This window comes from Prinia subflava, chromosome 2 (genome assembly GCF_021018805.1).
Source record: "Prinia subflava isolate CZ2003 ecotype Zambia chromosome 2, Cam_Psub_1.2, whole genome shotgun sequence".
Classification (NCBI taxonomy): domain Eukaryota; kingdom Metazoa; phylum Chordata; class Aves; order Passeriformes; family Cisticolidae; genus Prinia; species Prinia subflava.
Window position 1 is genome coordinate 67,553,917 of NC_086248.1, and position 12,496 is coordinate 67,566,412.

Consider the following 12,496-nt stretch of genomic DNA (forward strand, 5'->3'; position numbering starts at 1 on the left):
TCACCTCTGTATCATTTTTCATGGAATTGGTGTTACATAGAAGCCGAATGTCTGGGAAAAAACCTTGTGTTTTCAAGGAGCTAGACTTCAGTGACAGATATACAACTGGATTCCTTCGTGGAAATGGCACTGTCTCAGGAAGCACCCATGTGACATATAGATCTGCTTGAGCTGAGTCACCCTATTAAAATAATTGACTTAATGAAAGAGGAAGGAAAGGATTTCTCTATTCATAAAGAATTACAGCAAGTATGTATCAAAAGCTTGTTTTCTGTGACAAATTACAAAACGTTTTACAGGTATTAACTAGCATATGCATAAACTGCAAACTGAAGCTTCATCTAGGCATATTTCAGCTCCTCTTAAATTACCTGCTGTTATATTAGAAGCTGCACAGCTGTGGAGCTCAGAGCTATTGACTTTACTCAGTTTAACTACCTCCTTAAAGTAAGTTGTCTCCTTAGTTTTACCTGATTATTTCCAAATACTGTTATTCTCCATTTCATATCTACCAAAACACCCAGCAAAAGTGTGTGCCTCCAGTTGTGTGAGAAGAGAAGCTACAGCTCAGCTAAAGGCCTGAGTCTCTGATTCCTCCCCATTGCCCCTAGAGGCAACTGGGAGTTACTTTGATGTTTTTCCAATGATAACAAATTCACTCCAGTATCTACTTCCTGCTTTAACATTGAAATTTCTGTCCATTTTGAGAAGTGTTACTGAAATCAGCTCTTTAGGTTTGCTACTGTTTTCACAGATGTCTTGAACTGCAGAATGAAGCAATAATTAAGATTTTAATAAATCTTATGCTATTGAGTTAATCAAACAAGAAATACCTTTATGGAAGGACTAAAAATTGAGAGATCTGTAGTACAGTCCTGCCAAGAATGAACTGTTTTGGGCTGTTACTCCAGTTTATCTTGCTAACTACTGTATTTAAAGCCTTTTAAAAAGCTAATAATAAAACAACCTGTATTTCTCATTATTGCAGAAATGTTTGTGGAAAAATGCAGTTCTGCAAGTATGTGAAACAGCATTAATCTACTTAGCTTCATAAAGGCTTGAAGGAGATTCAACTCCTCATCAGCCTGTCATTTACAGTTAAAGGATTGTTAAACCATTTCAGAAATAACACTGAGGAGCAAGTGGAGTGATGCAGTAGTTCCAAAAATCTGAATAACAGAAGCAAACCCTGCATAAAGCAGCTTTTCATTAAAAGGCTCGAAAGAATAAATTATCTACTAAGGTGAGAGCCTCTATATTTTTTTTTTCTCAAATATATCATCTGTCTAAACTCACATTTTCTACCTTGCACATAGCAGCTTTAAAGTTTCAGAAGAATTTTGTCCCAAGTTAAACATTCCAATTTGAGGAAAGTAAACCCCCAGAAACATGGAAGTTTGTCTGAGTAGTTAAGCCATAATTATGGTAAGCTGCGAATGCTTAAGGAATGGCTGAAAGGAAGACAGAGTAGATGCTCAAAATCAAGCCAGGCAAGTCAATCTGATTTATTACTGCCTTGTTTCAGTTCCTAAGAATCCACTGCCCTAATCTATTAATTTGAAACCAAAATAAAATAAAATAATCTTTTCATCAAAGTATTATCTTAAGAAACTCTTTAAATAGACTAAACACAATCTGTAGTAACAACACCAATATTTTAAAGCTGTTACCTCAAAGTATCTGTAACTACTGAAACCTCAATCACAAATGAAAAATTGAACTCAGGGAAAAAATATGAGAATGCTGAAAACCAGTGATGGACTAATAAACATTTTAACACTAGATAGAAGGGAAAAAGCTAAGTTGATTACATTGAAAAAGGAGATTGTTCCTTGACAGTTTCTAGAAGTTAATCTACTAATTAATAAAAAAGTCCTATTTTACCTCAGAAATGAGGGGCTACCAAATGAAATTAGGGCAGGGGAAAGAAGAATATTTGAGAAACCTGAATGATTTTTATCTTCCCTCTCTGCTCCAAAACAATAACTGCATGTTGATCCTCATCAGCCTTCAGATATATTATCTTCAGCATACGATGCTCATCATTGCTGTGTGGCGCTAAAGGCAAGGCTTTAACTTCTTGCCCACTCTCAAACTCCCAGATTTTCACTGTCCCTACACAGGGATGACAAAAATGTAGAAAAGAGAATGAACTTTCAGCAATAACCTGTGCTGCAAATCCAGAAGCTTAAACAGGATCAAACAGGGAAAAGAGAAAGAAAGAGAAAATCAATTTGAGGTCAAGAGCTAGGTCACTGGTCTTTCAAAAATTGTAACAGTGTGTTTCTTAGCAAAGCAGCTGTCAGAACAAAAAAAAACCTTACGAGAAAACATCACTACCCTCTCAATTTTTCCATCTTTTTTTCATGTCTATTTTTTTGTGCAGCCCAGGATAAAAGATCTCTGCTTATCTTGCTTCTTACAGTTTCTGAATAACATTATCAGAGAGCAATGAGTGTGTGGGCCTATCCAGCAGAAGACTTTGGGTTCTGAGTGACAGCAATGAGCAGAGGGACCTGATTGCTGGAGATTTATCCCAGAGAGCTAGAAGGGAAAAGGAGCTATGGAGTTTTCTTAAGTAAAGCAATTAATTACATGTGACTTTTCTTTTATAAGACATGACAACATTCACCTTCTGTTGTGCTCTTAAGATCCATAAAGGGTGCAGTCTCTACTCCCAAGTAGAAACAAGAAATATTAGCCAGTATGTTGTGTGGAAAAGGCCATCATTTCCTCTTCATGTGAGGCAGCTTTCATAAATTTCACATATTTTAGAAATTCAGGTGTGTACTCATGAACATTTTAATGTAAGAAGAATTATTCTTTCATGTTAACTGATTATAAAATTAATAAAGCTTCCTGCACAATTCAATGTGCATTTGTGTATTGGAGAGGTCTTGTCACGTTACCTAAAACTCATGCACCCTTAATAACAGACACGAAAAATACAGGAAACATCTATTTATCTATCTATCTATCTATCTATCTATCTATCTATCTATCTATCTGTCTGTCTGTCTGTCTGTCTGTCTGTCTATCTAATCTTCTAGTGTTCAATGACTTCCAACACTATAAAACTGAGGTTAGAGACTAGAAAATTTACAAACTACCATTCCTCATCTGTAGCCATTTAGTTATAGATCTAGGTATTATGAGGAAACAACTTTTCAACAACAAGAGCTTTGAAGACAGTCTTTCAAAGAGTAATAGGCTAAAAAAGAAACAGAGCCCAAGCAGTCTGAAACCACATTTCTGTGAACCACCTATGAAAGAGAACCCAACCAAGACCCACCCCAACCTTCTACAGACTGACAGCTGTGCAATCAAAATTAATTCTGTCACTGAGACAGTCAAGGTGAAGAGTTCTGTCTGCTAATGTAATATGCCATTGAAAAAAAAAAAGGGTAATAAAAAGTAGTAAAGGTTAAAAAAAGGTAGTAATTATTTAATTGCTTTACCATCACATGCCCCAGTAGCAAGATAAACCCCATTTATTTCAATGGCTGCACAGGTCACCTCAGTTTTCAGCCCATGTGCATCTTCTATTTGATATATTTGAGATCCTGTTTCTAGGTCCCAGACCTGAAAAAATAATAGGATAGTTATTTTTACTACATTTTCTATAACTAGTCACACAAAGTATTCCACTGTAATAGGAGAAATTATGGCCAATAGCAATTTTTTTACTGAAACACCATTGTACTTTCCCTGAAAATGTCCCTCTCTCTAGGGAAGCCATCCAGGCAAGGGGAAGCTCCATTTTTTATATATATTTTAAAGATCCTTGTTAAATCAGAGAGACTGACATTAAATATAAAGTATTTTTACAGAGGAAAGCAAAGAAATTTAACTACAAAGAATTGTTTGAGTTATAGTTTCTGTGCCAAATATGTTAATGAGGCTTTTCATAAACATTTGGTCCACAAATGTAGAAACTACTATCTCTGATCATTATTGAATCCTTTTAGAAATTTAAGCAACACCTTATAATAAAATACCAGTACAAAGTTTGGTCACTGTAGTGGGATAGTTCCGATTCAACTGGATTTATCAACTTAGCCACTGATTTCATATGCACTGGAATCTGATTTTCTGTAGCACCAAGTTCTCCAAATTATTTTGTGATTGTAATAGTGTTGCAGCCATGTGGTCTAAGGGAGGCAGGGTTTACAGTGACAAATAACATCTTTAGAGAGAGTATACACTGAACAAGCCATTACACAAACCAGCCTTTCATCATAGGAAGGCCATGCATCACCAACTGACCCAATGAAAGATGCTACCTCTCCCTACAAATTTTGCCATCTGTGTACCAACAGCTGGTGAAAACTATAGTACTTCTTATGATTATTGTAGCACTGTTAAAAAGAAAATTTGGATCTTCAGAACCCAAATAGGGTTCATGGCTACCAGTTCTTTGGACCCAAAAACAGCCACAAAATCAACACTTTAATTAAAAATACTAGTAACTTATCAAATTTTCCTGATAACTTATTCAGAATAAAAAAGCTGAGACTTTTCTTTTTCAGTTGAAAGGGTGACAGCTTACACTCACCTTCAATATTGATTCAGTGCAAATGCTGAGAATCTGGTGAAAAACCCTGTTGTAAAGCAGAACATTGAGGCTCTTCTCATGTGTCTTAGGCAACACTTTTGAATCTTGCATCACGTTAGCTAGAGGATAAATATCAATGACATCTGAACCTGCAGAAAGTGAGAGAAGTGAGAATATGTACATTTTGTGCATAATTACTTTTCCTGGAAATGGAAAGATTTCATGTAAACCATTGGGTTCATATGAGTTTCTCTGAAGAAGATATGGAATATTGTTTGTTTTTTGAGAATACCTGTTCTCTGAAGCAGAAAACATTCCCACACAGTCCCCAAAAAGCACCAGTCAAACAATGGCTAAGTATTTACCTATCTTACACAGTCCTCTGCCCATCTTTGATGAGATTGACATCCTGACTGCAAATTAGTAGAAGCCATAAATCCCCTAGTCGCAGAGTTGGTTGTCATGAAATGGAATGAACCCAAATACATAAACTCTGACTGGGAGATCTTTCATTCAAATAAATTCTGGTTTCTTCTTTCTTAGAGATAAAGCAATTTTATCTGCAGGCAGTGATGACATCTTTCCAGTATCTTCCTTTATACAGAACTGCAGTTCTGAATGGTGTTTTCCAAACACCTTCCAGTGCTCTCAGACCAGAGGTTGCAAAGACAGAGGCAGATGGAGACAATGAGACAAAAGAAAAGACAACGTCTGTACAGTGCTTTCAGGCCAGAGTGCATGTGCAGTCTCCCACTCCAGCTCCAGTACTCCTGTCCTGGTATCCCTGCTGATCTACCAGCAGAGGAGCAGCAGTGAGTACAGAGCAAAGGAGGAAATTGCCTAATCCTTGGCATAAATCCAGGTGCAGAGGGCAGCAGCTTGGAAATAGGCACAGAAGGAAAGCTATGGCAATATTCAAATAAGGCATCAAGGTGAGCTGTCACTTACAGATGTTAGTGAATTACTAAGTGAAGATCTCCTCTGTGAAGCCAGGTATGCAGCAATGAGACTGAATTCACTCATATACAGCCTCAGTGTCTTGCCCCCTTCATGGCCAAGGAGACATTCACTTGGGATTTTAATGGAACCATTAACAGAGTTTAGGACCAGACTTTTACAAATATTTAAGCACTTACAGAACAATTTTTTATAAGGGCAAATTACCTCATTTTGTCAAGGAGTGACCAGTATAAATTCCTGACATTGCTAAGCCTGGAAAATCTCACAAGCATAAATTTGAAATGAAGACAGTATCTGTATCCTTTAGTGATTAAAAAATTCAGTAGAAACCATCAGGTCACTGAAAACAAAATGCTTCATATTCATCTTCTCAGATCTGACAAGCTTTGCAAGCTTTGTGCCTTGTTCCTAATCTAAGGACAGAAAAAGCTGTCTCTAAAGACAATTACTTTATTTGCCTGGTACATGTCAGGCCTCTATAGCTTCAGAACAAGATCAAAGCTGTCTTTTTTGTGACTACATCTCTGGGCCAGACAAACCCTGCCAATTTAAAGAGTCTCTGCCTTAGATACAAAAGGCTAACATCCTTAGTGACAACTGCAAAGCCCTGGTCCCTCAGAGGTGCTAGCCTTCCTGCTACAAAGTCAGGAAACAGAGCCCAGAAACCCCAAGTGGAGTTACCACAATATTTTATTCCTAATCAGTGTTTTTAATATTTTATTCCTGGGCAGTGTGTCTGTTGACACCTCAGGTTGTAGGGCTGTCTTTAGCTACTGAGTTATATAAGGAGTTTGAATATACTTGTGAGGGCTCCACAGAGATCATATGCTGCTGTTTTCATTTCCAAACAAGAGGCAGGTCCTAGAAGAATAGTTAGGGGGAGATGAATAACTTAACAGCTTTCAAGAAATGAAAAGTCTATATAACAATATCTGTAGTTTAATTTTGCTGTGGAAGGCTCACCTTGCCTTCAGAGAAGCCTTTCTCATTTCCTTTGGTTCCTGCTGCAAATTTTCATGCTGTTTTCAACATTGAACTTACCACCATACATAACCCTCTTCAAAACAATCTTAATGTGCCATACCCTTGTCTCCTAGTGTTTTGTATATTCTCATATACCTTACTCCTGTACTGAACTTCAGTTTTATTTAATCATAAAGACAATTGGATTCTAGGAGAAGGGGCATGTTCTCACACACCAACTGCAATAACATACCTGTGAAAAGCAGGCCATCATCATTGTCAAATACCATGGGAAAGGCATTCAACTCTTCCGGAGTCCCATGATCTTCATAGAAGACCTGCAGTGGTGAAAGAGTCTGTATATCCCACACTCTAAAAACCTAGAGAGAGAGAGAAAGAGAGGAGAAAATCCAGTACTGTATCCTGACTAGGTTTTCAACTATTTTGTTTCCATGACATTAATATTATAGCCTCCAATGAAAATCACATTATTAAATATGGTACATCACAAAATAAGCAAGAGAAATATCAAAGCTGTCTTTGTCCCCATTTTGCTAAGGATAAAATGCACAGAAAGGCTGAATTTTGTAGTCTTGACCTGAAAAGTTCACAGCAGAACCAGATCTCCTGAAAACTGGTTCTACCCCTTAATGACAAGATGTCTCCATTATGTCATACTTTTCTGTCACATATGGATAAATACCACTTGTTTAATAACTTGTATTTGAACTGGAGTATGAAATGGTGTGCAATAGTAAAAAATTAATTTCAGGGGGACTGGATAAAGAAATTCGTGAAACCTTTGACTGACAGCAGATGTTGGACCAAATCAGGATCAGAACACATTCCAGAAATATTATTTTTATGCATATAACGTTCTTGTGCTCTCCATAAGAAAATGCTATCAACCACAGTCAGGGTACCACCCTGTAAGGAGCATGAGATGTATTTAGATGTATCTGTTCTTATCTTCAGGTTCAATGGAAAACACAGCATCTGCTTCGAACTCTAGAATAATTGTATGTTAGCAGCACTTCTCATCCTGCCTGATCAAAAGCTGTGTTGAACTTACTGCTATCCCATGCAAACTATTTTTAATACTTCAAGAAACCATGATTTCTCAGATCCCATGGCCTTTAGTGTGGTGTGTTTCTCTGCAAGATAATTTTACTATGCTCTCAAAAGTTATTCTGTCATCACATCTGCCTGCAGTTCTTACTCAGCTGCCATAACTGGTGAGTCGTATATAGGCATTTGTGCAAATTATTTTTATTCATTCAGTTGTGCTGCTTATTATGGCTTTAAAGACACATGTTGGTACAACATCAACACTCTCATCAATACTCTGAGTGTTGTGGGCCTTGACAGAAGTCACAACCTGATTTTAAAGGATGTTACAGTGGATCCATTAGAATTCTGAAAAGGAAGGGAATAAAAGGAACAGATACATCAATCAGTGTTTAAACAAATCACCTTTGGCACCAGAGAGAAATTCATACATGAGTATTTCAGAATGTTAAGTAGAAGAAAATGTCTCCTTAGTATTTTGTTTGTTTTCAGGAAAACTCAAAAAGAAAGGACTCCAGAGAACCTTTTACTGAGAATAAATTTTCCCTGACACAGTACTGAGTCAAAAGAACCATGTCCATCACATTTCTCTGACTGACTTCTGATTACATTTCAGAGTTCACTCAGACATGCAATTTCTAAAGTCTACAAAGAGCAAAAGAGTCATTGAGAAGCCTTGAAACAGGAAATCCATTTGAATAGGAAGAAACCATGAAGCCCTTCATCCAGCTGAACACCAGACTAGCAAAATGGAAAGAAGAATCAATGATGAGAATCGAGAAAGTTAGGGCAATCCACCCTTAGAGAATCTCCAAGCTCAATTCTGGTACACTCATAATTACAGCATGTAAAAACAGGGGTAAGAGCTGCAAATTAAGTAAAAGTAGGTATCTATGGAGATACTACAGTCAGGTGAAAATAATAAGTCCCTGAACAAAGATAAACCTTCCCATAAACATCACCCAGATCTGTTACAGTGTTAGTGAAATGACACAAAACAAAAATGAAGAAAGAAAATTCTAATAGTCTAATGGACTATTCAAGTTCAATTTGTCAAAAAGTGAAACATAGGTTTGATACAATATCAAAGCAATAAAAAGAGAAGATTTTTATAGCACAAGAGACTATAAGTAAGAGCTTCCTGTGCTATTTCTTGCTGCTTGTTCAGCTGCTAAGGCCAGTAGCACATTAAGAAAATGCAGTCACTTAAAGTGACAGCAAAAACCTAGACAGCATTCATAAATCTCTTCCCTGGCTTATGGCTGCCTTCTTTTCTCAGCCCGTGGGCAGGGATGGGGAGGTTACATAAACCACTGTTCCACATGAGTAACTCTCACACACGGCATCACCAGCGTGGCTGCAAGACACAAGGTCAGAGCTGCTCATCTGCATCAGCACACAGATTGTGCATGAATCCATGCATGAACAGAGGCAACAAAAGGCATGCTTGTTCAGAAATCAGGAAGTGGCTAGGGGGAGTTGCCCTAGGAGTGTTTTGTTAATACTAACTTTACTGTCCTTACTTATTTATTGAAGAGTTTCCCACAGCAGCCTGAGAAATACCAGGAATCCCTGAAAACCTCTGAGTGCATATTCTTTATGGCAAAGTGCTTTTGGACCGTGTCTTCTGAAATGCAAAATACAGACTATATATAAGCAAACAAAACATATTAGGGAGAAGAAGGAATGTGGAAAGCAGGTGCTTCAAGTGCTATTGGAAACAACCCACTGTTCAAACTTTACAGGGAAAGCTGAGCTGTACTTCCAGCAATATTATATCTACAATAATGGCTTACATTAACGAGAAACTTTGTTCAGTTTAGTTAGCAGAATTGGCTTTGACCCACAGACAGGTTTTTTAAGAGTTAGGAGAGCAGAGATACTCTCCTCTTTTCCCAAATTGTGACCAGCCTTCTCCACACAGTTGGTATCTTGCACACAGCAGCATTCAAGGAATGCACAGTGCATCTCCTTCCTCTATCTTGGCTCCAACAGCCCCAGAAAAGCACTCTGTTATCCTCTCCAGGACTGCAATCTGGAGCAGTTCCCTCTGTTCTGGGGTGCTCTTCTTGTGTCATTCATTTTTCAACCCAATGGCAAAATCACATAGTTACAGATGGATTTTCCACAGACACAGATAAAAATTTGGAACCAAATAAACCCCTGGAATTCACTGGGAGTTCTTGCCACTGAGACCCACTCTGAGCCTTCTGACATCTCCTGAAAAATTTAAATGTCTATATTTGTATTCATAAAACTTTTTCCTCTTGAGTATCACCTTCTTTCAAGTCCTAAAACTCAGAACAATCTTTTCCGTTGGCTCTGAAGCCTTTGTTTTATGAGCACATAAAACTAGCAACATACCTCTCTTCTATTTTTCTCAATACACTAAAAGACAGAAGGCAAAAGATTCATCTTAACAACTAAATGTGAAAGCAGAGGGAAATAGAAAAAAGATGGGAAATAGGGCCAGAAAAATTGGTAAATAAATTTTTTACATGATCTTAGTACAATAAAGTTCAGGCTTGGGAACACTTATCTCTTGCCAAGTTTCTATTAAGACGCTACTGTCTTAATAGAATCATGCTGTCACTTTCGAAGAAGCAAATCCTGTTCTCCTTTCTGTTTGTAATTAACTGAGACAGATAGGGACTAAAGAAGTTCAGCTTTTGTGCCTCCCCCATCCCCCACCAAAACATAATCCCGTCAAATTTCTGCTAGTTAAGAATAAGTGATTTTAAACAGTGGTCTATGGGAAATATCGCAATAACTCTAGAGAAAACAGTAACTTTCTTTCAGTTCTTCCAAATTTCACATTCTGCTGAGACTTTTTGAAAATTAAAGAATATTTGTTTTTTGAAGAAGTCAATTATCTTCAGTTTCACAGAATGGTGATGCTGCAAGTCTGTAAAAGGACTTATGAAAAAACACTCACACAGGAAAATCCAAAATCCAACCACTCATGGGGCAGAGGGAAGTTGTGCTCGCCACAGTATTCACTATGCACATAGACAGGAAGAGTAAGGAACAATTGAAGTTGATTTTTTTGAAGAGTTTAATTTATCTCCTCCTATTTGCTACCCTGCTTGAGAGGGTCATTTAAAGCTCCATGGTCTAAATGAAAAAATTCACAAAACCATACAGAACATCTGAGGCCTCAAAGACAAAAGTCACCAGGCATGAATGTCAAACTGCAATTCTGCTTGCTGTGCTAAGTTATCTGCAGAGAGTGCCTATATGTGTCTTGTGATCCCTGAAGGTGATCCTGCAAAGTGCTACAACTCTGTCACAGTAAGGAGACTTAAGAACAAATTGATGTCAATGGGATTACTTGTGAGGTTAAGGCAAGGTGGACTTAGCTCTAATCATATTAATGCAATGTGGTGCAGCAGCCAGTTCTCTAGCTACTGCCTTATCGAGATAGCAACATGACAAAGATCAAAATTATGAGCATTTCAAATCACTTCCTCAGATAATACCATTAACCTGGTAGTATATAAAATTATTTACTTTTCCCAAACATGAAGGGATACTGGAAAGAAATCAAACTGTTGTATGGAATAGTGAGTCTAATAACATAGTAACAAGCCTGAAGGATATATGAGCCTGCAGGATATTTACTGGGTGCTGCCATTGAGAGGGTGTAAATGCTCTGAATGTCTTGTCTCTGTACTGTGTGCAGGAAATGCTGACAATAGAAATACCTGATCCCTGCTGCAAAGGCAAAACAACACTCAGCATTTGTGGAGAACAGCTTCAGTGGACGTGTAGATGGTGTGGGGGTCAGAAACAGGAAGCTAGAGGTGTAGGACAGAGGCTGCTGCCCATGGATACCTGAATCAGAAGAGTTAAAAACCAGTCACGTTCCTCCTGTCAATCTTCAACCAATCTTAGAATGATTCTCTCACCTTAGACAAAGTTTTTGAAATAATTTTATTTTTTCAAGGAATAACAACAATTACTGTTGGAAGGGACCTTTGGAGATCACTTTGTCTAATACCATGGTTCAAGTTAGGCCACAATAGAGCAGGGCCATGTCCTGATGGATTTGAAATATCTCCAAGGACGGAGATTCCACAACCCCTCTAGGCACCCTGTGTCTGTGCTTGGTCTTCCTCACAGTAAAGAAATGTTTCCTGATGTTCACACAGAATCTCCCGTGTTTCAGTTTTCATTGTCTTTGTCTGGTCACTGGGAGCAACAGAAAAGATCAAAAAGATCCTGGTACCATCTTCTTTACACTCTCCCAATATTTATCTACATGGATGACATCTCCCTTGAGACTTCTGTAGGCTTTTGTAGGGTAGGGTTTTCTTTTTTTGGTTGGTTGGTTGTTTTTTTGGTGGTTTTTTGTTGTTGTTGTTGTTGGGGTTTTTTGTTTGTTTTTTTTTTCCCTGACTATTTTAGGCACAGAGTGATTTAAATATTAGAAAATGGGACTGGGAATTACAGAAAATTGAGTATCTTACATGAAAAGTCTGAAGAATATTCAATGCCATTGAAGGATTATGCAATATAAGAGAAGAATTTTTAGTATCTGGGAGAAACAAACAAACCAAAGAGAATAAAGGCACAGCAGTAAGAGAACTTTTGGTTTCAAAGATGTAAGCAAAAATGTGCCTGATATAGATGTGGCCACATAATTTTTGTGAAGGATGACTGGAGCAGATTTCCCAAATGCCTCCTTTTCAAATTATCTAGATTAAATTCAATATTGTTATACAGTACATTCCAGTAACAGACGTGATTAGCAATGATTTGACATAAATTAAGCAGTGTGTTTCCAGCTGAATTGCTCTCCTTTTTCAGGAAGACAAATGACTGTACTATAAATATGTCCTTATAACAATATCATGTGCTTTCAAAACTGGTTAGACAGACATCCACACTAACAGGCATTGATACAATCACCTGCTCAGTGCCAGACTGACAAAGACACTTATGACTTCC

General features: G+C 37.6%; 1 protein-coding gene across 7 annotated transcripts in view; it reads right to left on the minus strand.

The window, feature by feature from the left end:
- WDR64 (WD repeat domain 64) overlaps window positions 1-12,496 on the minus strand; it is a 69,589-nt gene that overhangs the window by 17,847 nt on the left and 39,246 nt on the right. For all 7 annotated transcript variants that reach the window (XM_063390372.1, XM_063390374.1, XM_063390373.1 and 4 more), the window contains 5 exons: window positions 6,732-6,858; window positions 4,556-4,704; window positions 3,459-3,582; window positions 1,946-2,115; window positions 5-181 (listed from right to left, as the gene is read on the minus strand). In XM_063390372.1, the coding sequence (XP_063246442.1) occupies window positions 5-181; window positions 1,946-2,115; window positions 3,459-3,582; window positions 4,556-4,704; window positions 6,732-6,858 (747 nt within the window). The remainder of the gene's footprint in view (window positions 1-4; window positions 182-1,945; window positions 2,116-3,458; window positions 3,583-4,555; window positions 4,705-6,731; window positions 6,859-12,496) is intronic.